General features: G+C 39.3%; 1 protein-coding gene across 1 annotated transcript; it reads left to right on the forward strand.

Moving 5' to 3' along the window:
* The first annotated feature begins 14,549 nt into the window (after positions 1 to 14,549).
* klhdc4 (kelch domain containing 4) lies at positions 14,550 to 24,818 on the forward strand. Its single transcript, XM_067379055.1, has 12 exons — positions 14,550 to 14,734; positions 14,828 to 14,919; positions 14,997 to 15,075; positions 15,655 to 15,753; positions 15,945 to 16,081; positions 17,248 to 17,340; positions 17,670 to 17,832; positions 20,516 to 20,594; positions 20,734 to 20,942; positions 21,062 to 21,479; positions 22,608 to 22,730; positions 23,332 to 24,818. The coding sequence occupies exons 1-12, from the start codon at positions 14,627 to 14,629 to the stop codon at positions 23,502 to 23,504; spliced, it is 1,773 nt and encodes a 590-aa protein (XP_067235156.1). The 5' UTR covers positions 14,550 to 14,626; the 3' UTR covers positions 23,505 to 24,818.
* The last annotated feature ends 2,217 nt before the right edge of the window (positions 24,819 to 27,035 follow it).

Here is a 27,035-nt window from a genome sequence, read left to right on the forward strand (position 1 = left end):
GTGATAAAATGTTATCAGTTCATTAAAAAATCACAATATATGTTTAAACAGTAACTTAAAAAGGCACTTGATGCATAATTTGGGTTCATATCTGTGCAATTTGTGAATATTTTTAACAATTTAGTATTGTCCACAACAATACTGTCATTACCGCGACAGTCTATGATTACAACAAGGATTTTTTTGGGGGTAAGACTTGTTTATGCCGTAACCATGGAAATGAAGACCAGCAGGGGAGCACATGTCAGCCATGGAAGAACAGTGACATTTGATGTCTGAAAAAGTAAGTAATTTAATCATGAATTCCTTCTGATCATGGAGTAGACTTATTCAGCGTCATTACCATTAATGCTGTAGCGGCAATATTTTGATAAATATATGTATATATTCACATGATTTATGTGTATTTAAAGTTCTTTTTGTACTAGCTGTTGAGTGATGTTAGCAAATCCATGACCTAGCATCTTTTTTTCCTGAAAAACAAAAAAAATGTCATTACCGCAACACGTCATTACCAACACACAACTTGTTGTGATGGTAATGACAAGTGATGGTGGTAATGACATGTTCTGTGTCACTATCTATATCATATTATGTGTTTATAAATTAAGTTAAAGAAGCATAATAGTGTTATTTTTACAATGAAACTTAAATGAGATGCCTTACTTCCTAAAACTATTTTTTCTTATTTTTTAACTAGAATGGCTCCCAAGAAATCAGCTAAAAGGTCTAGAGATTAAGGAAAAAAATTTAAGGAAGATCCTGTAAAATACATGTTTGAAAGCAAACACATTTCATTATACACTGTGTGCAGAATTATTAGGCAAGTTGATTTTCTGATCATATTTTTTTCCCAAGCACATTTTACCAATTCCAATCCACATCAATCTTAAGAACTACTATTAATATTGTTTTTAATAATTTATAAGTGATATATAATTGTTCATGAAGGCTGGAAATGAAAAATGCCTTATATTCAGGTGTGCAGAATTATTAGGCAGGTTTTCTTTTTACAGGCAAAATGAGCCAAAAAGAGAGGGTCATACAAAAACAGCTGGAAAAGAAAAGACACATGTTAACTTCAAAATAATTAAGAATTAAGGTGAAGAATTAAGTTTGAAACCATCAGGAACCCTTTAGTCTCCAGCGGCACCATTTTCCAGAACTGCAACCTACCTGGAGTCTCCAGAAGTGCAAGGTGTCAGGATCTCAGAGACTTAGATTAGCTAAAGAATCCTAAAAAATGACCCGCTCTTAATAAGAATCACAAGCTGAAGTGTAATAAAGTACATGAAGACTGGGTTTTTATAGGCCTTATAGACAGACAGCTTGAGAGTGACTCCTGAAGGACCAGCACCACATCCTCTTGTACCACTGTTTGAAGAATTTATCTTCCAGAATCTGGCAGTAAGGTGTGGGAGTTCACTTTTAGTCCATCTCTTATCCTGAAATGTCCATCTTGCAGAGATGGACTAAATGATCTTCCAAAACTTACTGCCAGATTCTGGAAGATAAATTCTTCACAAAGTGGTACAAGAGGATGTGGCGCTGGTCCTGCTGGTATGTATTTCACAACACTTCAGCTTGTGATTCTTATTAAGAGCAGGTCATTTTTTAGGATTCTTTTAGCTAATGTAAGTCTATGAGATCCTGACACCTCACACTTCTGAAGACTCCAGGTAGGTTTCAGTACTGGGAAATGGTGGCGCTGGAGACTAAAGGGTTCCTGATGGTTTCACACTTAATTCTTCACCTTAATTCTTCATTATTTTGCAGTTAACGTGTCTTTGCTTCTCCAGCTGTTTTTGTATGACCCCGCTGACCCAATGAGCATTTCACTGTCCAATGGTCATGCTTTAACTTTGCAATTTTCTAGTATTAAATTAGTATTTTGTCCTTCTGCATGAGTATTTAATAATTTTTGACTTTTCAGTCTGAGTTAAATCTTATCATTTTATCTGTAAAAGAAAACCTGCCTAATAATTCTGCACACCTGAATACAAGGCATTTTTCATTTCCAGCCTTCATGAACAATTATATATCGCTTATAAATGATTAAAAACAATATTAATAGTAGTTATTAAGATTGATGTGGATTGGAATTTGTAAAATGTGCCTGGAAAAAAAATATGATCAGAAAATCAACTTGCCTAATAATTCTGCACACAGTGTATGCATTGTTAGTTTTAACTCAATGCAACTTTTATGAGTTTGAAAACTTTTGTTTTCTGTTAAAAACTTTTATGTTAAACTTTTATGTTAAAAACTTGATTTCACCTAATAGTCATAGTTATGAAATGTTTCTGAAGGATATTTTTATGCTGTTTTATCCCATTGTGACAACTGATTCTCTAGAAAATATTGTATGGTTTCTTCATGATTGAAATAAACATGTTCAAGTTGATGGTTGTGTCATATTTATATATATCTCCTCACATCTGTCCATTTCTTTCAACAACACTCACCAGAAGTCATTATTTAATCCTTTAAATTTGCTTTATGTATCAGTGCACTTTTCATTTATGTCATTACCAAAACACTATGTCATTACCAGAACAGTATGTCATTACCACCACGTTGCTTAATTTACAGAAAACATACCTTTAAAACTGTTTTATGTTCAATCTTGAGGTGCTACATGAAAAGCCTAATGAAATACTCATCCACCTATTCAAAGAAAAACATCTCAAATTAATTTTTCCAGAAATTAAACAAAAGTGTGCTTTGATGAACACAGAAAAACACATTTTGATGGTAAGAACAAGAAAATATATGTAATTCACTGAATGGAAACATTTTGTTTTTTATACGTATTGTTGAAGGTTAACAATGTTTACAAGATAAATGAGTTTAAATGATCTCGTTGATACATTCTTTGCATTATGATACTTTTTGATGTTGTGATGGTAATGACGTTTTGCAGTGCCAGTTGGCAAATAGATATAAAATACTCAAATTATATTTAAGCTCAGTCGTGGCCATTATTATATCTTTACATCAAAGCATGTAAACATTGTCATGACATAATTCTAACAAAATTCAAACAAATTTCATTCATCAAAATGGAAGATGGCAAAATAGCCCCCAATTGAAGAATCACCCATATATATATATATATATATATATATATATATATATATTTGACATAACATTACAACGAATCAGTTTCTGTTTTTACAAGCACCATAAAAGTGCCTAAAAAATAAATTCTGTCATTAATTACTCACCCTCATGTCGTTCCACACCTGTAAGGCCTTCGTTCATCTTCGGAACACAAATTAAGATATTTTGATGAAATCCATTGAAAGTCCTTTGAAAATCCATTGCCCTCTATTGAAACCAACGAAATTACCACATTCAATGTCCAGAAAAACATTATTAAAATAATCAATGTGACTGCAGTGGTTCAACTTTAATGTTATGAAGCGACAAGAGTACTTATTGTGCTCAAAAACAAAACAAAAAACGATTTTATTCAACAAATTCATCTCTCCCTTGTCATTCTGCTATGCTATTTTTGTTGCAGCGCTTCCAGGTTCTACGTCCGAATGGCGGCTCAGTATTGGCCAGCGTTCTGACGTGAACACGGAAACGCAGCACTGTGTCAACTGATATGGAAGAAGAAAAATTGTTGAATAAAGTCGTTATTTTTGTGCACAAAAAGTATTCTCGTCGCTTCATAACATTAAGATTTAACCACTATAGTCACGTTAACTATTTTAACTACTTTTTACTAAACTCTCGGACGGACTTCATCAAAATATCTTAATTTGTGTTCCAAAGATGAATGAAGGTCTTACGGATGTGTAACAACATGAGGGTGAGTAATTAATGACAGAAATTTCATTTTTGGGTGAACTAACCCTTTAAGTTATGGGACTCAAGTTGTGTCAAAGTGTTTGCATAATAACTCGAGTAGCTGACACACTACCCTACTCAGTAGGGAATCCTCATACTTTACCGTTAAATATAACATGTATACACTGACTAACCTCCTTCTGACTGCAGGCCTCATGTGAAAGGACAGTGTGTCGTCTGTCAACAACAGTATAGCACCTAGTCGATTGACCAGTGTGATGCTTGACAGATGAGTCAGATCTACTGAAGCTTGATTTTCCATATTTTTTATGAAATGTTGGAGATTTTTGGGTGACCTATCCCTTTAATTACCCTTTTGTCGTTCCAAACCTGTAAGATTTTTGATCATCTTTGGAATTGGAACACAAATAAAGATATTTTTTGATGAAATCTGAGAGCTTTCTGTCCCTCCATAGACAGCTACGCAACTATATATTTGACGATTCAAAAAGTTCATAAAGAGATTGTAAAACTTATCCATATGAATTGAATGGTTTAGTCCAAATTTTCTGAACACAGATGATTGCTTTATATGATGAACAGATTGAATTTAGGCTTTTATTCACATATAAACACACATAAATATGTTCATCATATAAAGTGATCATGTCTCTACAGAAAATTTTGACTAAACGACTCAATTCATATGGATTAGTTTTACAATCACTTTATGAACTTTTTGAAGCATCAAAGTTTCAGTTGCATAGCTGTCAATGGAGGGACAGAAATCTCTCAGATTTCATCAAAAAGATCTTCATTTGTGTTCTGAAGATGAATGAAGGTCTTACGGGTGTGGAACGACATGACGGTGAGTAATTGATGACAGAATTTTCATTTTTGGGTGAACTAACCCTTTCCTTAATTTAAAAAAAAAAAAATCTTACTGAATATTTTATATATTTGCCGTGTTGCCTACCAGACCTGTTATTGACATTGTGTGTCCGTGTGTGTTTACCTGAGAGAATTAACTCTGTTGCTTTAGTCTCTTGGCAACAGGCAAATCATCAGTAATTTCTCTCTGGTTCAAAAATAAAATCATTTGTTACCACAGTGTTCAATATTTTCATCATGGCCAATTTCCGATCTCATCTCATTTCTTTATATCACAGACGTCTCTGTGGTCACGACTCTAATACAGAAGCCTTTTGTGCAGCTGATATCAGGATGGAGTAGAGGGTCTGTTTTCTCTGGTAATGCAGGCTCATTCGCACACAAGTGCACACAGAACCCCATGTTCTCCATGATGTATATCACAGCAAACACTTGGGTGTAAAATCACATGTGTTTCCTGACACCGAGACCATAGAAGTTTTGAGCAGTGCAGATGGGGGCGATAAGGATTTCATCAAGTACAGCATGTTCCTGGATGTGCATCTTTGTTGATCCTGGAACAACATTCCAATCAACCAGTCAAATTTGAGGGTAGAGTTTACATTTGATCAAGTTTAGGTTTACAACCAGGGTTAGGTTCTTCTACATCAGTATTATTTACCTATCATTTCCATCTGATTTTAGGGTTTTCCCATGGAATTGGGCTACTTTAACACTGTTGCTGTGGCTTGTCTTTCATGTCCGTTGGTTAAAGTGACCCCAAATAACATGATCTTTAGCCCCTGGAATGCAAATTTTAGCAGGGGAATCCCGCCAAAAAGCTAATTTACCCCCCAGAATGTGATTTTACCCTCTGGAATGTGTTAGTCCTAACCCTATCCCTAACCCTAAACCTAAATATCTAACCTTACTGTAAAGTGTTACCAAATATTTTAATTTAATAATTTAAATTGACTATTTTAAACAACATTTGTTTGTGCTATAGACTTTAGTCTATCTAGTTAGCTTAGCAACATGCTAATGTGAAACTCAAATTGACATACTCATGAAATCATCATGGCTGTGATTTCACACTAGTCTCAGCCTCAGACATCATGCCACTGTTAGCCATCCAATTGATTGAATTCTGCATGATTTCCGGGAGATGTGTGTGTCGCATTCTTTAAAAGTCCGCTGGAAACAAAACCGTCATGACGCGAAACCCCCTCATGGAAGAAGAAATCTTTGTTACACTTTATATTAAGGTGTCCGTGTTGCAGTGTAATTATATATTTAAGTACTGAGTATTAACAATTAACTATACATGTAATTACTATAGGGTTAGGGTTAGGGTTTGGTTTATGGTTAGTCGCATGCATAATTTATAGTTATTACTATAGTAACTACATTTAATATGTGTAACAAGGACACTGTAAAAGTGTTACTGAAAGCTGTACAGTCGTGACAATGAATCAGGATCATCTAAACGCTGGATACGTGAAGTATTTAAAGGTGCCCTAGAATTAAAAATTGAATTTATATTGGCATAGTTAAATAACAAGAGTTCAGTACATGGAAATGACATACAGTGAGTCTCAAACTCCATTGTTTCCTCCTTATTATATAAATCTAATTTGTTTAAAAGACCTCCGAAGAACAGGCGAATCTCAACATGTTTACGTAACAGTCAGGATCATTAATATATACGCCCCCAATATTTGCATATGCCAGGTCATGTTCAAGGCATTACAAAAGGGCAGGACATCTGGATGTGCACAGTTGAATCAACAGACTAGGTAAGCAAGCAAGAACTACAGCGAAAAATGGCAGATGGAGCAATAATAACTGACATGATCCATGATAACATGATATTTTTAGTGATATTTGTAAATTGTCTTTCTAAATGTTTCGTTAGCATGTTGCTAATATACTGTTAAATGTGGTTAAAGTTACCATCGTTTCTTACTGTATTCACGGAGACAAGAGCGTCACTATTTTCAACACTTGCAGTCTGTATAATTCATAAACACAACTTCATTCTTTGTAAATCTCTCCAACAGTGTAGCATTAGCCGTTAGCCACGGAGCACAGCCTCAAACTCATTCAGAATCAAATGTAAACATCCAAATAAATACAATACTCACATAATCCGACGCATACATGCAGTATGCATGACAAACACTTTGTAAAGATCCATTTGAGAGTTATATTAGCTGTGTGAACTTTGTTTATGTTGTTTAAGGCAAGCGCGAGCTCCGTGGGCGGGGAGCGTGAGCATTTAAAGGGGCCGCAACCTGAATCGGCGCATTTCTAATGATGCCCCTAAATAGGCAGTTAAAAAAATTAATAAAAAAAAAATCTATGGGGTATTTTGAGCTGAAACTTCACAGACACATTCAGGGGACACCTTAGACTTATATTACATCTTCTAAAAAAACGTTCGATGGCACCTTTAAAGTTCATGCCTTAAGGTCTTTGAACACTGAGGCCAAAATGAACAATGTCCGAAATTTTAGCACATTAAAAAATAAATATGACCTCACGTTGTGTCAATCACGTTTACACATTGCCTTCGAAACTTTCGTCCGTTATAAAAAAATTAGGATCTGGTTCGATTTTCTGTGTTTTTCGCATCCATGGCACACATTTTGTGAGACGTTTTGACAATTCAGAGCCACCATACAAGCGAACGCCAAAATCCCAAACATCTGACAAGTTGATCCAAACAAAGTATGGAATACAAAGAGACAGAATATAAAGACAGATTGTGCCAGTATCGCTAGCAAAGCATCAAACTTAGCTACCGACATCCTGAAGTAAACTTTATATCGCTCGGGATAATCACGCAGCTCCTTGATGAGGTAGAACTCTCCTTCCTCTTTACGCAATCTCAGGATTGGATGGACCCAATATTTCCTCTTTCTTTTTCTCTTTTTAAGAAGAGAGGACAACTAAATCATGCTCACTGCTTGAAGACTACATTTTGTTTTAGGATTTTTTTCGCAACGGATTCATTAATATGCATCGGACTCAGTGTGCAAGGTCTCTGTGGGTGATTAATTTTTAGGATCACGAATATGAAAAAACGCAAACAAAAATTTCGGACTCAGTGTGCAAAGGCCTTTAGACTCTTTAAAATATGTCCAAGAGTTTTACACGCCGGTCTGTTATTGTAGGGACATCGACTTTACATTTTCACGCCCCTAAGCATGATGCAGAACAAAGCGAATTGTGATTGGTTGCTTTACATGTCAGTCAGATGTCTTCTGGGCAGTCCTTGTCCAATGAAAGCGTGAACTATGCCGGTATTCAGAAGTTAGCTAATCATATCTATTATTTTACATAAAGAAGTCTTAAAAGTACAGCTGTTTACTTTTAAGGGTCAGAAAGAGGGTGCAAAATGGTCATGTAATGCTAAATTATGTCTGTTTTTGGTGCAAAACTACAAGATTGTAATGTTGTTTCCGATGGTAAAGATGCAAAAAGGTTCCAAAACAAAAGTGTTTATTAAGTAAAACAAACTCAGGTAATCCTCAGGTATGAAGGCAACGTAACAGTGTGTAACATACAACAATACTGTTATGATTACCGTCTGTTCCTGTCAGTTCCCGGACTACATCTCCCATCATCCTCTCTGCCACTCACCTGCACACGCTTCACACTAATCACTAATCACAACACCCAGCTGCAGCTCATTACCAGGACTATAAAAGACTCTTACACACATCACCTCATTGCTAGGTCTTGTTTTCCCAGTGTAACATTTCCAAGCATTTGTCCTGTTTATCCTGTCTGTTCCGGTTCCTGTTTCTGATCCCTGTCTGGTTCTACTGTTCGGTGATTGATAACTGCCTGCCTTTTGACCACTGCCTGTTCTCTGACTATGTTCCTGCCTGTCTCTGATGTTCCTGTTTGCCCTGTTTGACCATGCCTGTACGACCACGCTCAACATTTAATAAAGCTTTGCATATGGATCTCACTCTGAGTCCCGCCTTCGTTACAGAAGACCTAGCCACACCAAGATCCAGCAGCTTTGTTGGGCGCCCTAGTCCCAGCATGGATCCTGCAATGCACCTTGTCAGCCTTCGTTAAGGTAACTGCACCCTGGAGGCACATATTCAGAGATTCCTGGACATTGCTCCTTTTTCTGATCTGCCGGACTGTGCCCTTATTGACTTCTTTGTTTATGGATTAAACGAACCACTAAAGAACAATTTACTCACCGAGGGTCCCCGAGAGTCGTTCGTGGAAATTCAGAACTTTGCCCTGCTCACTGTTGGTTCACCTTTTACCGTGGGTATCGCAGAGACATGCAACACCAAGGAGAATCACGTAATGGCGGTCGCTAAAGACAACACTCACAAGATGGCGGCTAGCACAACAACAACACCAGTCCATATCTCCGCTGATCGCTCAGAGCAATGGCAAGTCTCCGCTGATCGCTCAGAGCAACGGCAAGTCTCCGCTGATCGCCCAGAGCAACGTCACTTCTCCGCTGATCGCCCAGAATCACGTCACGTCTCTAGATCAGTCAGGGAGCGGAGGGGGTTGCGTTCCAGTGTGGCTGATCTACCGCTGACTTCAGCCCGAGCGGCTGGCATTCCTAAGCCTCCGCTGGCTGCTTCGCTCTCAAGCCCGCCGGCCGCTTCGCTCTCAAGCCCGCCGGCCGCTTCGCTCTCAAGCTCGCCGGACGCATCGTACTCAAGCTCGCCGGACGCATCGTACTCAAGCTCGCCGGATGCATCGTACTCAAGCTCGCCGGACGCATCGTACTCAAGCTCGCCGGACGCATCGTACTCAAGCTCGCCGGACGCATCGTACTCAAGCTCGCCGGACGCATCGTACTCAAGCTCGCCGGACGCATCGTACTCCAGCTCTCTGGATGCATTGGACAAGATGGCCGTTTCGCCAGTGCCCACGGGCAAGATGGCTGCCCCTACAGTGTCAGTGAACAAAGGGGTCGTTCCAGCCGTTGGGTCCGCTCCAGAGCCCGTTCCAGCCAGTGAATCCGTTCCCGAGCCCGCTCCAGCCAGTAAGTCCGCTCCAGAATCCGCTCCAGCCAGTGAGTCTGCTCCAGTCCCGCATGCGCTTCCTGTCAGTCCCATCATGGCCAGAAGGACTGTGTTCGCGTTCTATGTTCTGGCTGTTTTGCGGGCCTGGAGAATGCACTCAGGCTCGTTTGACCATGGACCAGTCTGCCAGCCCGAGCCCGCTGCCGTCCCGGAGCAGCCCGAGCCCCCTGCCGTCTTGGAGCTGTCCGCTCTCCCTGACACGGCCACGGAGGCCGTCACCGAGCTGCCCGCTCTCCCTGACACGGCCACGGAGGCCGTCACCGAGCTGCCCGTTCTCCCTGACACGGCCATGGAGCACCCTTGGTCGGCCCTGCCACCACCGCCCAGGCCATTTGTCCTGCCGCTGCCGCTCAGGCCATCTGCCCTGCTGGCGCCACCCGAGCTCCTTGCCCATGAACCCGCCAATGCCTCCGTTGATTTCCCCAAGAAATTTTTTTTGGGGGGGCAGTATACCTAGGGGTGGGGAGCTTGTGGGTGGGGACCCTGCTCGGCCACTGCCGTCATCGGCCTTTGAACTATTCTGGCCGTTTATGGACCCTGACCCGCCGTGGTTACCCAAGCCGCCTGACCTGCCGTGGTTACCCAAGCCGCCCGACCTGCCGTGGTTGCTCAAGCCGCCCGACCTGCCGTGGTTGCTCAAGCCGCCCGACCTGCCGTGGTTGCTCAAGCCACCCGACCTGCCGTGGTTGCTCAAGCCACCCGACCTGCCGTGGTTGCTCAAGCCACCCGACCTGCCGTGGTTGCTCAAGCCACCCGACCTGCCGTGGTTGCTCAAGCCGCCTTACCTGCCGTGGTTGCCCAAGCCGCCTTACCTGCCGTGGTTACCAAAGCCGCCTTACCTGCCGTGGTTACCCAAGCCGCCTGACCTGCGTGGTTGCCCAAGCCGCCTGACCTGCCGTGGTGGCTCAAGCCACCCGACCTGCCGTGGCCGCCCAAGCCACCCGACCTGCCGTGGCCACCCAGGCCACCTTACCTGCCGTGGCCGCCCAAGCCATCTGACCCACCGTGGCTTTCCGACCCTCCAGACTCGCCATGGCTGCCTGTAACACCTGACCCGCCTTGGCTGCCCGAGGCTTCTGACCCGCCTTGGCTGCCCGAGGCTTCTGACCCGCCTTGGCTGCCCGAGGCTCCTGACCCGCCTTGGCTGCCCGAGGCTCCTGAACCGCCGTGGCTTTCCGACCCTCCGGACTCGCCGTGGCTGCCTGTAACACCTGACCCGCCGTGGCTGCCCGAGGCTCCTGACCCGCCGTGGCTGCCCGAGGCTCCTGACCCGCCGTGGCTGCCCGAGGCTCCTGACCCGCCGTGGCTGCCCGAGGCTCCTGACCCGCCGTGGCTTTCCGACCCTCCGGACTCGCCGTGGCTGCCTGTAACACCTGACCCGCCGTGGCTGCCCGAGGCTCCTGACCCGCCGTGGCTGCCCGAGGCTCCTGGACCTGCATTGGGGACCCCGTTCCTGTCTGCATGCAGGTCTCCAATGCACCCACCCTCCCTCCCTAGCTGTTCCTTTTACGCCGCGAGGACGCGCCTTCCGGGAGGGGGCGTTATGTTATGATTACCGTCTGTTCCTGTCAGTTCCCGGACTACATCTCCCATCATCCTCTCTGCCACTCACCTGCACACACTTCACACTAATCACTAATCACAACACCCAGCTGCAGCTCATTACCAGGACTATAAAAGACTCTTACACACATCACCTCATTGCTAGGTCTTGTTTTCCCAGTGTAACATTTCCAAGAGTTTGTCCTGTTTATCCTCTCTGTTCCGGTTCCTGTTTCTGATCCCTGTCTGGTTCTACTGTCCGGTGATTGATAGCTGCCTGCCTTTTGACCACTGCCTGTTCTCTGACTATGTTCCTGCCTGTCTCTGATGTTCCTGTTTGCCCTGTTTGCCCATGCCTGTACGACCACGCTCAACATTTAATAAAGCTTTGCATATGGATCTCACTCTGAGTCCCGCCTTCGTTACAAATACAGAGGGACTTAAATACACAAAGATAATGAACAAAATACAGACAGGTGTGATTGTTAAATGAATGTCCATGACAACTGATTAGTGGCGGGAAAAAGAGATCAAAGGAACTCAGGAAAAAGGAGACTAAACAAAGGTGAGAAAACAAAAACAAAACTGATCATAGCTGTGACTGTGATAAGTAGATAAAGGTTGAAAAATAAAGGATACAGTACGTCTCTTTAACGTATTGGAAATAATCATATCTTTCCTCAGTGATCCTGCTTGTTGTGCACTTAAATATAAGAGATGAAGCAGAAAAATCACTCCTGGCAGTCCTTCTGCACCACTTGTTATTTATGGAAAACGCACGGCTGAACAGAAAAAAAAAACAGGATTCTGGGATTTGAAGGGGAGGAGAGTTAGAGGTCAAAAGGTGTCGGGGTCAGACGTATGACTGAAAGTCTGGAGGCAGAGAGGCTCACACACACAGAATTAGAAAAATCTCTCACTGAAGGTCACAATTCCACCCTCACAATGGTGGTCAGGTGACTAGAAGAAAGATTCAAGCAGTCATGTGCTTGCAACACAGACTTTATTTGTCCTTTATGTAGATTTGAAAGGGACAATGCACCATATCTACTAACCATTGCTGTTTTTAAAAAAGAAAAAGATTGCTGGAGTTTATACAAAGATGTATGTTTCTACTCACTAAAATTGCTTGTATATTAACTATTTTTCAGGATCACTTTTAAAAGCCTGGTCTCATTTTTCACGTTGAACTCACTTTGTAATGCATACAGTTTCCACTGTGTGTAAAGAAATTCTGTATGCAATTTTATGCAGTTTCTCTTGCACATACTGACTAGTAATAAATAAGAGTGCACATCTGATAAGGATATCTCCTCTGCTTCTGAGTGTCAACAGTGCGAGAGGATATTTCACATAGATTCAGATCATTTTAATTTCCTCTGGTCTCCTGGACCGTTACGTAACACTGAAACATGTGCCCTGTGACAGAGTATTGTCATTGTTTTGTATGTTGGGTCGACACATTATAACTCATGTGACTGTCGATAAAATATTAGTTCAATATACCACATATTATTATTATAGAAACTTTTGTAACAGTGAGAGGTGTACAAACCAAAGGCTTTGCACGAGACATGCATGTTAATTAGTGTCACAGTTATGAGGAGGATGGGGGTCAGAACTTCATGTGGGTCAGTGCCCTCAGGAGTGATCCCATGGTAAACGAATGTAAACCTTATCAGTTCACTCTGTTAACACATTCCACATTGTTCAGGGGAATGTAGAGGCTTCAGATCCATACATGATTTGACATTTATATGACCTTTTAAAAAACACCAATCAGGCATAACATTATGACCACCTCCCTAATATTGTGTTGGTCCCCCTTTTGCTACCAAAACAGCCCTGACCCATCGAGGCATGGTCTCCACTAGACCCCTGAAGGTGTGCTGTGGTATCTGGCACCAAGATGTTAGCAGCAGATCTTTTAAGTCCAGTAAGTTGTGAGGTGGAGCCTCCATGGATCGGACTTGTTTGTTCAGAACATCCCACAGATGCTTGTATGGATTGAGATCTTGGGAATTTGGAGGCCATGGCAACACCTCAAACTTGTTGAGCTCCTCAAACCATTCCTAAACAATTTTTGCTTTGTGTCAGGGTGCATTATCCTGCTAAAAGAGGCCACAGCCACCAGGGAATACTGTTTCAATGAAAGGCTGTACATGGTCTGCAACAATGCTTAGGTAGGTGTCAAAGTAACATCCACATGGATGGCAGGACCCAAGGTTTCCAAGCAGAACATTGCCCAAAGCATCACATTGCTTCTGCCGGCTTGCCTTCTTCCCATAGTGCATCCTGGTGCCATGTGTTCCCCAGGTAAGCGACGCACCCGGCCATCCACGTAATGTAAAAGAAAACATGATTCATTAGACCAGGCCACCTTCTTCCATTGCTCTGTGGTCCAGTTCTGATGCTCACGCTTTCAGGGATCAGCATGAGCACCCTGACTGATCTGCGGCTATGCAGCCCCATACGCAACAAACTGTGACGAACTGTGTATTCTGACACCTTTCTATCAGAACCAGCATTAACTTCTTGAGCAATCTGAGCTACAGTAGCTCATCTGTTGGATCGGACCACACGGGCCAGCCTTCACCGCCGGTTCACCGCTGTTCCTTCCTGGGACCACTTTTGATAGATACTGACCACTGAAGACCGGGAACACCCCACAAGAGCTGCAGTTTTGAAGATGTTCTGACCCAGTCGTCTAGCCATCACAATTCGGCCCTTATCAAACTTCTTAAATCCTTACGCTTGCCCATTTTCCCTGCTTCTAAGACATCAATTCAGAGGACAAAATATTCACTTGCTGCCTAATATATCCCACCCACTAACAAGTGCCGTGATGAAGAGATAATCAATGTTATTCATTTCACCTCTCAGTGCTCATAATGTTAATGCCTGATCGGTGTATATCCATATAATATATGACCAAATAATATAATATAGTATATCCATATAATATATGACCCTGCTGTTAGCTGCTTGTTGTTGTGCTGTGCATATCGAGGTTAGACGTATGATTAGACTGGACGGCTGAAGGCAAAGAGGCTCGCACACTCGCTATTTTATAATCTTAGCTATAATATAAATTATTATTTTTTACCGTTTCCATATTTAGAGATATTTAGTATTGTCGTATTTGTGATATTATATAAGTGCAAACAAGTTACTATTTGTCAGTTTACTGCAAGACACAGCAGCTCACCCAGACCAGCAAGTGTCGCTGTAGCGCAGGAGAGCTCAACATCAAACCGTGTTGTTGGCGGAAGTATATCATACGTCTGGCCATTTGACTGTGATTACCACGCTTACTGCAGCCAGTGTGTTTTAAAATAATCAAAATGGGTAAAAAGGGAAAAAAGGGTAAAAATGAAAAGAAAGTGAAAGGAGCGGAGAAAACCGCCGCCAAAATGGAGAAGAAGGTGTCAAAAAGATCGAAAAAAGAGGAGGTGAGGGAATTTATACCAGCACAAACACTCTAAACCAGCCTACATGTCAGAAAAACAATAACGTTACTTTTATTCTGTGTTTTATTGAAATAGGAGGATTTAGAGGCTTTAATAGCAGAATTTCAGTCCCTGGACGCAAAAAAGACTCAGGTGATCGAGACAGCATGTGCCCCTCCGTCTCCCAGGTGCGCGTTCATGTGTCCAGGTGTGAATCACGTGACTGTTACTGTGCCATTTGACTGACAGCTCGTTCTCTGCGCAGGTTGAACGCCTCTCTGTGTGCGCACCCGGAAAAAGACGAGCTGATTTTATTTGGAGGGGAATTTTTCAATGGGAAGAAAGTAGGTAATTCGTGATGTCCCTGAGGTAAATGTGTAGCTATGCTTTGGAACTGGTTTCTAGCTGGTCTAAAATGGTCATTAGCCAGTTAATCAGCTGTATGTATATATATATATATATATATATATATATATATATATATATATATATATATATATATATATATATGATTAAACAAAAAAAATAAATAAAATTGAAAAGATAGATTAAAATGAATAAATTATGTAAACAATCATTTAAATAAATACATCTAACATGAAAATACTATAGTGTGTAGGGGGAAAAAAACAATTATATGACAGAAATGAAATATTTTACATAAAATATTAATTTTTCTTAGTATACATTTTGTCTTTATACTTGAAAATATATAGCTGGCTTTTAATTTTTTAGAATGAGGGTCCCTTGTATGAGACTGATCATATTTTGGTTTGATTGTGGCATTATTAAGATTGAAAACACTTGCACTAACAGACTTTTTTTTAAAAACAAATGTAAATTTAGAAATTGTACAGATGCAAACTGTGTCCTACCCAAAAAAGCCTTGACTTGATGTCACTTATATATTTCCATTCTTCCAGACTCTTCTGTACAATGAACTATTCTTCTACAACATTAAGAAGAACACCTGGGTGAAGGTAGAGATCCCGAACCCTCCTCCAAGACGCTGCGCTCAACAGGTGCTCCTTTAATAACTTCACTTGAAATATTTAAAAATTGATATGATGTATCAGTTAAAGCAGTGATTTTCTGCATAGATAATGCAGGACATGTTATTTCAGACTTCACCACCAGGGGTCAGACTGTCTTAACATAATAAGTCACATTATCTCAAGCATATTTTTGTTGCTCTCTCTCCATGTCCCTGCAGGCAGTTGTAGTTCCCCAGGGCGGGGGGCAGATTTGGATATTTGGGGGGGAGTTTGCGTCCCCTGACGGTGAGCAGTTCTATCGCTATAAAGATCTGTGGGTGCTTCACCTGGGAACACGCACATGGGAGCAAATCAAGTGAGTATTGTTGTTTCTCACTGAGTATTGTGCAATACTCCACAGTATATTACAAGGGAAAGATAATGCAATCTGAGCTAAAATCTAGACACCATCACATAAGCCAAAATATGTTAAAATGTGCTTAAAGACAACATGACATCAAAAAGACCCTTTTTACACAAGCAAAACAAGTTTAAAAAGTATAATAAAGGTGTTTTTTTTAATTATCTTCAATACTATAGTAGATGAAAACATTATTCAGTACCTTAATATATATCAAATACCAAGGATATTGTGCACAATTCTTTAGTGCATGTTATACTAAAGGAAATTTTTGCAGTCTTCATTATAAGAGATTAATAGCATAATATGAGGGTTGAAAATAATAATTTTTCCACACATGTATTTATTTTGTTTGTGTGTGTGTGTGTGTGAAAAACACTTTATTAAAATTTATTAACATTATAAGTGAATATTAAAATAATAAAAAGTCCTTGTCATGTCAGCATGAATGTGAGTCTTTTATTTTGACGTGTATATATAAGTGAAATTGCACCCTGAATGAGAGAAATTTATTATAAATGTATAATAAATACTACGATTTTTGATAAAAATAAGAATTATCCGTTTAGATTTTATGGTGACTTTAACTAAAACTAAAGCTAAGACTGTAAAGACACATTTTTGTTTTTTGAAATAAAATAAATGTTAACTGAAATTAAATAATAAAAAAATTTAACTTGACAACATAACTTTAACTAAAATACAAAAAATGTATGAAAAAAATTATATAGACTTTTTATAAAAGCAATACCTAATAAAAAATGATGAAAACACACAACAAAATTACTAAAACTTTACCTAAAATTACAATGAAATTGGAAAAAATACAAAAATAAAAACTAATTCAAAATATCAAAGAAAACTGTAACAATATCACAATGCTAAAATAACACTGAAAAGAAAAACAAGCCATTTAAAAAGACTGTATTCATTACTGTAAGTTGAACTGGAAGTCTGATTGTATTTGCTCTTCATGGAAGCTCAGCAGGGACTTTTGGACCTCTGTCCAGTGTTTTGTCGTCATGCTGTGACTTGAGGTTATAGAGGTCTAAACTAACAGGATTGACTTTTGGCTTGGCGTTCTGACCACCTGTTGAAATATGTCCGCTTTGTCCTTTCAGAGCTCCTGGTGCTCCTTCTGGCAGGAGTGGACATCGCATGGTCCTGAGCAAACGTCAGCTGCTTTTGTTTGGAGGTTTTCATGAGAACTCCAGGTACAGGCAGATGCAGAGCTCTCCAACTTCAACTTGTCATTTTTAAAATCAGTATTGTACGGAAAATTTAAACTTCTTGTTGTACCCTAAAGTGTGAATGAGATCTACGCCCCTGGCTACAGGTTCCAGAAAATATGTATAAGATTGTATTTATTTATCAGATGAGATGACCTTGGAATCTTATGTTTTCATTTAATAAATAAGAATTTTAATTATTAGAATATGTTAATTGAAATATTGGATTTAAATATCAATATTTAAAATATTTTACATTATAAAAATACTTAACATTAATACTTTTTGTAATGCATATGTTCTCCGCTCTACAGGGATTATATCTTTTACAATGACGTTTATGCATTTAACCTGGACACATTCACATGGAGCCGTCTCCAGCCCACAGGAACTGGCCCCTGTCCACGTTCAGCCTGTCAAATGACCACCACTCCAGACGGCAACGGCGTCATCATCTATGGTGGATATTCCATATCTGTATGTGCTTTGGTTATTACTGTGATTTTTATTTAATATGCACACTGCAATTGATTACTCAGATTTTACATTTAAAGGTAGGGCTGGGACAATACATCAATTCGTTGTGAATCGAGAAATGATTCTGGATCGATTCTGATATTTTCCATATATATTGCGATTCTCGAATCGATTCTGAGCTTAGTTCTCAACAGCAGATGGCACTGCTTGCTTTTGAAACAGCCGTACCCCGCTTGCTTCCGATTCCTTAAACACACCACTTGAACCTTCTATTAAATAATCATTCATAAATTTCGAAGCGAGTTACAAGGGTGTTTGCAGTGGGCCGTTTACATTAATCTCGCATCACAAAAACATTCTGAGATGTAAGTCCATTCTCAGACTTAGCCGAATGCACAAGCCCTCTTCTTCATGAGCATGCGGTTAAAAATTAACCTCAGAATCGATTTGCGATGCATTTGGAAAATATCAGAATTGATCCATGAATTGCAATGCATCAATATATTGTCCCAGCCCTACTTAAAGGGCTACTTCACTGCTGGCAAAATGGGCTTTCAATAAAACATGGCTGCATATACAGTAGAAAGGCAAAAAAAAAAATTGGTGCTATCTATCTTTCCTTTTTCCAAATAGGTAAGAAAATTTCCAACACCCATAATGCACTTTGCATGTTGCCATCCAAGGCCACTCCCACCAGTCTGCCATAGAGACAGAGCGCAACGCGTCATAGTCTGAAGACCACGCCCACCGGGGGGGAAAACAAACCAACCGTCTCCATTGAGTTTGTATTGCGTGAGGCTGCCTCTTTGTCTTTTCTGACTTATTACAAAAAACAGAACAATGTCTAAAAGCTGCTGTTTGACAAGGTGTACAGCTAACAAGCTAAAAAAACCCAGAAATAAGTTTTTATAAGCTGTCGATCCCAAAAAAATGAATGTTTTAAGGACATAAAAGTGGATACAGGCAGTGAGACAGAGCGCAAATGGTCATAATTACTTTAAGAAATACACTGGAGGGGGTCGTAATCAGCGACAACATATGCTAAACAAACCAACAAAAACAAACCATTCATTATTTTTTACCATGTCAAAGAATTATTTCACCTGTCGCCGATTACGTTCTCCTCCAATGCAATTCTTATAGTAATATGACCCGTTGCTCTCTGTCTCACTGCCTGTATCCACTTTTATGTCCTTAAACATTCGTTTTTGGGGGTCGACAGCTTATAAAACTTATTTCTGGGTTTTTTTAGCTTGTTAGCTGTACACCTTGTCACACAGCAGCTTTTAGACATTGTTCTGTTTTTTGTAATAAGTCAGAAAAGACAAAGAGGCAGCCTCACGCAATACAAACTCAATGGAGACGGTTGGATTGTTTTCCCCCCCAGTGGGCGTGGCTTTCAGATTAACATAAATGCGCTCTGTCTCTATGGATATGCTTATTAAAGTCAAATACCGTCTTGCTTTAGTAGGAAATACTTCTAAGCAAACTTTTAGTCATCATGGTTTTTGACTTGTATTGTTCCCTGGTGCAAGAATTCAAAGAGTTAATGTTTAGCCGGTGTGAGTTACTTTCGGTTTCTAGTGAAGATCCAGCACGTTGTAGGCGGTGGCTAAAGGCTGCAAAGAATCGTAAATACGGGGAGAATGCCGTGACTAAAAATCTGAAAAACCTCTGTATTCGGAGTCAACATTTCAGACTGGATGACCACAAATACAGTGTTTTAGGCCAAAAACTCTCTCTATCCAAGTCATCCAGCTGTCCGTGGGTGGGGATTCAAAAAATATGAACAATATCACACGAGTAGCAGAATCGGCATATTAGAATGATTTCTGAAGGATCATGTGACACTGAAGATCGGAGTAATGATGCTGAAAATTCAGCTTTTCCATCACAGGAATAAATGACATTTTAAAATATAATAAAATAGAAAACTATTATTTTAATTTGTAATAATATTTCAGAATATTACTGTTCTTATTGTATTTTTGATCAAACAAGTGCAGCCTTAGTGAGCAGAAGAGACTTCTTTCAATCAAAAGTTGTTGTTTTGCATGATATGGAAAGTGCAACAGTAAAATGGCGGCGATAGCAATATGATAGCTCACTTTAATATTCAATAAAACATTTAATAATATGGATAAACAAGTAACATTTTCTTTAACATTTTAAGTAATTTTGGTGTCTACTATAGTGGTATATAGTACATATACAGTGGGAATGTTTTTGTACATGCAGTTACATGGTCGCACTTTGTCCAATAAATCATGGTAGTAGTTGCTAAGCAACTTGCCACATAGAATCCTATTGATGACCGGTCACATGAGCTATTTTACAGTGCCTTAATTTGTACAGTCAACTACTGCAAAATTATTCAACAAAATATGTTAAATCTCAATAGTTGAATTGAAGACATTTCATTTTAAGGGCTTAAAATGGTGATATTCAACACCTCCATCTATGAATGTTTCAGGTTAACGTGTTATTAATTTAAAAGTAAATTTTTGCCTTATTTGTCCATCATTAGGTAAGCTATGTTATGTTTAGCCTCATTTTGCATGAGCTTGTTGATGGCAACTGCTCTACACAGAGAGCAAGGTATTGTCATTTCCAGGAGCTTGTCCTTGAGTAAACCCACGAGAGTAAACAGACGTAGGTGGTAATGGCTGCTTTTCTCTTCCAGAGAGTGAAGAAGGATGTGGATAAAGGAACCATCCATTCTGACATGTTCCTGCTGAGGAGGGAAGGCAAAGAGGAGCAAGGTACCATCATTAGAGCCTCCACAGTGATCGCTTGTTTAACGTGGGCTGCTTTTCTGTCCCATTTCTCGTTATTGTTTTGAAGATACACTTTCCCATTTCTGAAAAAGATTAGCTCATGATTTTTGGCCCCATCCTGCAGAAAAGTGGACATGGACACGGGTGAACCCTGCAGGAGTGAAGCCCCCTCCTCGTTCTGGCTTCTCGCTGGCTGTGGGCCCCGGGGGCCGAGCGCTCCTCTTCGGTGGCGTCTGCGATGAGGAAGATGATGAGTCTTTGGAAGGAGACTTCTTTAATGACCTTTACTTTTATGATATCAACAAAAACCGGTGGTTTCCTGCCCAGCTAAAGGTTGGTGTGACGTTTGGCTTTGGTAATGCCCCTGAGTAGAGCCCAAAGACATAAAAAAATTAAAATAAAAATAAAAAATAAAAATATATTTATAATGTCTTTTTTCTCTTTCTTGGCAGGGCAACAAGTCAGAAAAGAAGAAGAGGCGCCGTGGGATGAAGGGAGAACAGACAAATGAAACTGAAGAGGACGAAGAGAAGGCACAGGGTCCCACCGAGATTGTTAAAGAGATTGTCGCCGAGGACGGAACGGTTATGACCATCAAGGAAGTAATTCCAGCTGCACGTGCAGAGGAGGACATTGAGGACGAGGAGGAGGACGAGGAGGAGGATGACGAAGAGGTGGAGGCGGGTGCAGTGGCTTCCCTGGTGGAGCCTTGTCCTCGCTCTAGCGCCATGGCAACAGTAAAGCACGGCAAGTTCTACTTGTACGGCGGAATGTTTGAGGTGGGAGATCGACAGTTCACCCTCAGCGATTTCTACAGCCTGGACCTGCATAAGATGGACCATTGGGACGTTCTAGTGGAAATGGACCCCAGTAAGTGGAAAGAAGGCCCAGAAATTCCTTAGCTTCAGCAGGAAAATATTAAAGCTCTTTCTGTCTGTCCGTCTGTCTATCAGAGATTCACCGGTCGACCGGCCATATATCAGAATTGGGCGGTTTTTGTTAGAAACACAAGATTGGCTACTGGCCGGTTTTTATTTTTATTTTGGCCGATCTCTATTCCTGACTTCCACGCAAACTGCATTGCAATCATTTCCCAAAATGTCATTTGTTTAGAAAAATTACAAAGTCTGTAATCAGGACATTAACACTAACGTCTGTCTGTCTGTCTGTCTATCTATCTATTGGTCTATCTATCTATTGGTCTATCTATCTATTGGTCTATCTATCTATCGTCTATATCTATCTATCTATCTATCTATCTATTGGTCTATCTATCTATCTATCTATCTATCAATCAGTCTGTCTATCGTCTATCTGTCGGTCGGTCTGTCTATCTATTGATCGGTCTATCTGTCTGTCGATCTATCTCTATATCTGTCTATCAGTCTATGTATGTTTGTTGTTCTGTCTGTATATCTGTCTGTCTATCTCCTATCTATCTATAGGTCTATCTGTAGATCTGTCTAAGCATGTCTGTCTGTCGTTCTGTCTGTATATATATCTATCTATCTATATATCTGTCTATCGGTCTATCTGTCTGTCTATTGATCTGTCGATCTGTATGTCTATCTAACTGTCTATCTATTTGTCTGTCTGTCAGTCTATCTGTCTGAATTTTTCTGTCTGTTTAGATTGCAAATAGATTTGTATATTTCAAATTCAAATTCAAAATTGCTTTATTGGCATGACTGTAAATAATACAGTATTGCCAAAGCATATATACATAAAACCATCTGGATAATAGAAGAAAATATAATGAAATATTATAACACTATGAAATATTACAACATAACTTAAACTTAAGTTTTATTTCAAGGTGTTTCCTTTTTTACGTTTTTCTTTATTTGTTCTGTTGTCAAAAGTATTATATCCACACTTTTCAGAGAATGATAAAAATTCTCATAGACTGCTGTTCAAACCCGTAACGTCACATATGAATGTTCAGTAGCAAAAAGTTTTGATATTGCCACACTTGAGCACTGAATTCTTATTTTTTAGAGACGCAGGAGTGGCTGGAAGAATCAGAAGATGATGATGAAGATGAAGAAGAGGAGGCAAAGGGAGGTGATGATGAGGAAGATGATGAGGAAGAGGAGGAATCTGAAGAGGAGAGTGAAGAAGGTATGGATTTTGCCCCTATCCTCTTAATTTTGAAGTTCATAAACATTTATGACAGGGAAAAGTAATGATCTGTTTCATACCTGTTTAAACCATTCAAAGTCCATCCCTGTGGGCGGACACATACATTTTCCTTTACTGATCAAGGCCTTGTTTTGGGTTAGGTCCTTGAGGTAGACATGTGCAGATGACCAAGGGTTTAGCTGCCAAGACCCAGGTCAACATCCACTGATCCTCTTTGACAGCCAGAGCTGTGTGTTTTGCTTTGGGGTCCTTCTCGCTTAAATTCATTATTGTTAGATGCCTGTTTCGCTTGTCAGTTGTAATAACGTCACTGATTGTTAGCTTGTGGCTACCTCATAGTTGAGTAGCATGCCATACAGAGAGACTTTGTTGCCTCATAATCCTTATGAGGAATGTTTTGTGTTCAAAATATCTCCATTTCAGTACTTCAGGTCCCAGATTTTACACTGAACATCAAGTGGCAATACCAAAGTTGTTTAAGAGAACAAAAAGGAATTTTAGGGATTTTTAGAAAGAACAAAAAGGTATTTAGGGATCACTCTGTACAGGTGTTGACATTTTCTCTGTAATTCTCTATTAGATGCGGACCATCCGCCAGTAAAGCCTGGAGAAGCACTTGTGGATTATCAAACGCGGACTGAGAAGTACTGGCTGGGTCTCGCCCGAGCAAACATGGGTCCTGATGCCAAAGAGAAGAAAGTACAAAAGGTCGGCCACGCCATGGCCAAGGTGTTCTTTGAGGATCAGGAATGAGATTAAATGTGTGTGTGTGTGTGTGTGTGTGTGTGTGTGTGTGCACTAAGATAATTAAAGGGTTTGTTTGTGAAAGAGAATGTATATGTGTTATTATATGTGTGTGTGTGAGAAAGTGCACAAAAAAGAATGAATGGATGTGTGTTTGGGTTTTAAAAGCAGCTAAAGCATGTTCTTCTGACTTTAATGTACAAAAACACGGCCTTACTCTTTCTTCAACATTTTGTCCATGTACTTTTTTTACAACAAAAAATTACTGTCCTTCAAAGTTTCTGAACACATTTGGAAGCCATTTTTGGGTCGTGACCACTGCTGTAAATCATACTAAGCAAATATTCATTTTTGACCAATTTTGATCAAAATATTTAATCAATTTTGTCATTTAGAATAAGCAAACCTAATTTTTTAACTAATTTTGATGGTTTATTTTTAACTAATTTTGATGGTTTATTTTTAATATAGAAGCAATTATTAAAGGCAAAATTATAAATTGACTCCCTAACATAAAGTATGTTTGTAAAGTAATCATGCAAAACAGTAATTTGAACCAGGGATATCATAAAGATTTTTTATGATCTTGCTTTCCTGTCCTGTTTTAAATGTTAAAGAGATATTTTAAAGGTGCCATCGAAGGTTTTTTTACAAGATGTAATATAAGCCTAAGGTGTCCCCTGAAGTGTCTGTGAAGTTTCAGCTCAAAATACCCCATAGATTTTTTTTTTTATTAATTTTTTTAACTGCCTATTTTGGGGCATCATTAGAAATGCTCCGATTCAGGTTGCGGCCCCTTTAATTGCTCGCGCCCTCCGCCCCCGGAGCTCGCGCTTGCCTTAAACAACATAAACAAAGTTTACACAGCTAATATAACCCTCAAAATGGATCTTTACAAAGTGTTCGTCATGCATGCTGAATGCATGCGTCGGATCATGTGAGTATAGTTTATTTGGATGTTTACATTTGATTCTGAATGAGTTTGAGGCTATGCTCCGTGGCTAATGGGCTAAAGCTAACATTACACACTGTTGGAGAGATTTATAAAGAATGAAGTTGTGTTTATGAATTATACAGACTGCAAGTGTTTAAAAATGAAAATAGCGACGGCTCTCTTGTCTCCGTGAATACAGTAAGAACCGATGGTAACTTTAACCACATTTAACAGTACATTAGCAACATGCTAACGAAACATTTAGAAAGACACTTCACAAATATCACTAAAAATATCATGTTATCATGGATCATGTCAGTTATTATTGCTCCATCTGCCATTTTTTTGCTATTGTTCTTGCTTGCTTACCTAGTCTGATGATTCAGCTGTGCACATCCAGACGTCCTGCCCTTGTGTAATGCCTTGAACATGAGCTGGCATATGCAAATATTAGGGGCGTACATATTAATGATCTCGACTGTTACGTAACAGTCGGTATTATGTTGAGATTTGCCTGTTCTTCGGAGGTCTTTTAAACAAATGAGATTTATATAAGAAGGAGGAAACAATGGAGTTTGAGACTCACTGTATGTCATTTCCATGTACTGAACTCTTGATATTCAACTATGCCAAGATAAATTCAATTTTTAACTCTAGGGCACCTTTAACATGGTTAAGTGCCATTATTCCTGACTAGCAATTACAATTCTGTTATCAACTGTTAAAAAACTGTTATAAAAGTGAATATTTAATTTAATTCTTACATATGTGACAAATTGAGTCAAATAGATATTAACGTCTACTAAAGGAAAGCTTAGTGCATTTTACTCTCTTTGAACAACTTTTACTTACACTTTTTACCCCTTATCATCAGTAGATTGATTAGAAAACCTTTTTTTTTTTTTTATATTATCTTTTTATTGTTGCAACAGTTCATTCCTGCCATTCAGCAGGATGCTCTAAACACATCTAATAGGAATGAAAAAAAAGCTAAATAAATCTACTGTCTTAAGGATAAAAGCAGTGTTGTTATGAATATACTACTATAATATGTATTAATATTTTTAAATGTTCTTTTACTTTATATTTTAAGTTTTTGTTTTCATTTTAACGTTTTAGTAATTTTGTGCTTTTTCATATTTATTAGTTTTTTCTGTTAAGCTTTATTTTAGTTTAGTTTTAATAATTTAGTGCTTCAACTTATTTTATTTAGTTGAAGGTTTTTTAAGTATCTAATATTTGTATTTTATTTGATCTCGGCTTTATTTGAACAAAAACAGTAGACAAAGGTTTTTGTATTTAAAGAAAACAATGCAAAATACTCTTGCAGCCAGTAAAACGATAGGATGGGGTGGCAAAAAGCTAATTTTATAAACGTGAGAGATAGACAGAAACATCTGTGAGATGTTTCCTCAAGACTTTGAGCTGAGGGAAGCTAAAGAGGATGGCCAAGCGGCAATCACAGTTTCCGAATGAAAGGCGCTTCCCACATTGACCTATTTTTTTGTTGGCTGTGAAGAATGAGCGATGTAGAAAGAGAAGCTAATGAATAATAAATGGCGGATAGAGAGATGGATGAGGTTACGATTACGCAGCCAACTGTCTCCTCATCTCCCCTCTTTCTCTCTCCATCTCTCCATCTTTTTTTAAATTCTGTATTTCTTTTTTAAAAAGACAGAGTTTATAAATAACTAAAAAGTCACCATTTTTAAAGCTCTGCTCTGACGTCCTGAACATAAACCTGCTGTCGTCAGAGACGCGTCAGAAGAGTGTGTGTGAGAGAGAAAGACATTTAAATATGGAGAAACAGGGACAGAATTGCTAGTTCTTTAAGATTTACTAAGATGTTTGTAGGTCACATTACTTAATTAATTCCATTTATTTACCTAGTGGCTGTCCTTTCAACCTCATTAGTCTGCTGAACCAATCAGAAAGAGAGTTTGATAAAAGATAATGAATCATAATTGAGGCTTGACTAATTCGATAGCTTGGGGACACTTTTCCTCACATTATCTAATTTGTTTGGACACAGTTTGAAAAGGCTTGCAAATGGAGCCATTTAATGATCTTTTTCTTACCAAAGGTGTAACAATGGATCTTAGAAAGCATCCGCGTGGTACAATCTCGCAAAATATTCCTTTCTATTGATTTTGATTTAAAGACAAATATTTCCATTTCAGATAAATGCTTTTAAACTTTATATACATTTAAAAAATCATGCTTTCCACAAAAATATTAAGCAGCACAACTGTTTTCTACATTGACAGTAATAAGAAATGTTTCACACTAATGACAATCTCTTTAATATATTTCAGAATAATGGCATAACTAAAGTGTGTGGACACGTTACGATAATGAGAATTAAAAAATGGGAGCCTGATTGTACTTTTTTGTCTTTTTTTGGAGCTTGACAGACCCAGTCCCCATCCACTTTCATTATATGGAAAAGAGCAGTCAGAGCAGTCATCAAAATATCTTTTATGTTGCACAGAAGAAAGAAAGTCATACAGGTTTAGAACAACATGAGGGTGAGAAAAATCTTTTTCATGTAAACTATTCCTTTTAATGTCCCCCCGTAGTTGATCCCTTAAAACTCATCTTTGATC

This window comes from Chanodichthys erythropterus, chromosome 24 (genome assembly GCF_024489055.1).
Source record: "Chanodichthys erythropterus isolate Z2021 chromosome 24, ASM2448905v1, whole genome shotgun sequence".
NCBI classification, from domain to species: Eukaryota; Metazoa; Chordata; class Actinopteri; order Cypriniformes; family Xenocyprididae; genus Chanodichthys; species Chanodichthys erythropterus.

Bases quoted from the DNA above. Each gene is read 5' to 3' on its own strand.
- klhdc4 (XM_067379055.1), top strand. From the start codon at position 14,627: ATGGGTAAAAAGGGAAAAAAGGGTAAAAATGAAAAGAAAGTGAAAGGA. The intron at 17,341-17,669 runs GTACAGGCAGAT...TCCGCTCTACAG, and splicing joins GGTTTTCATGAGAACTCCAG to GGATTATATCTTTTACAATG. The intron at 20,595-20,733 runs GTACCATCATTA...CCCATCCTGCAG, and splicing joins GGAAGGCAAAGAGGAGCAAG to AAAAGTGGACATGGACACGG.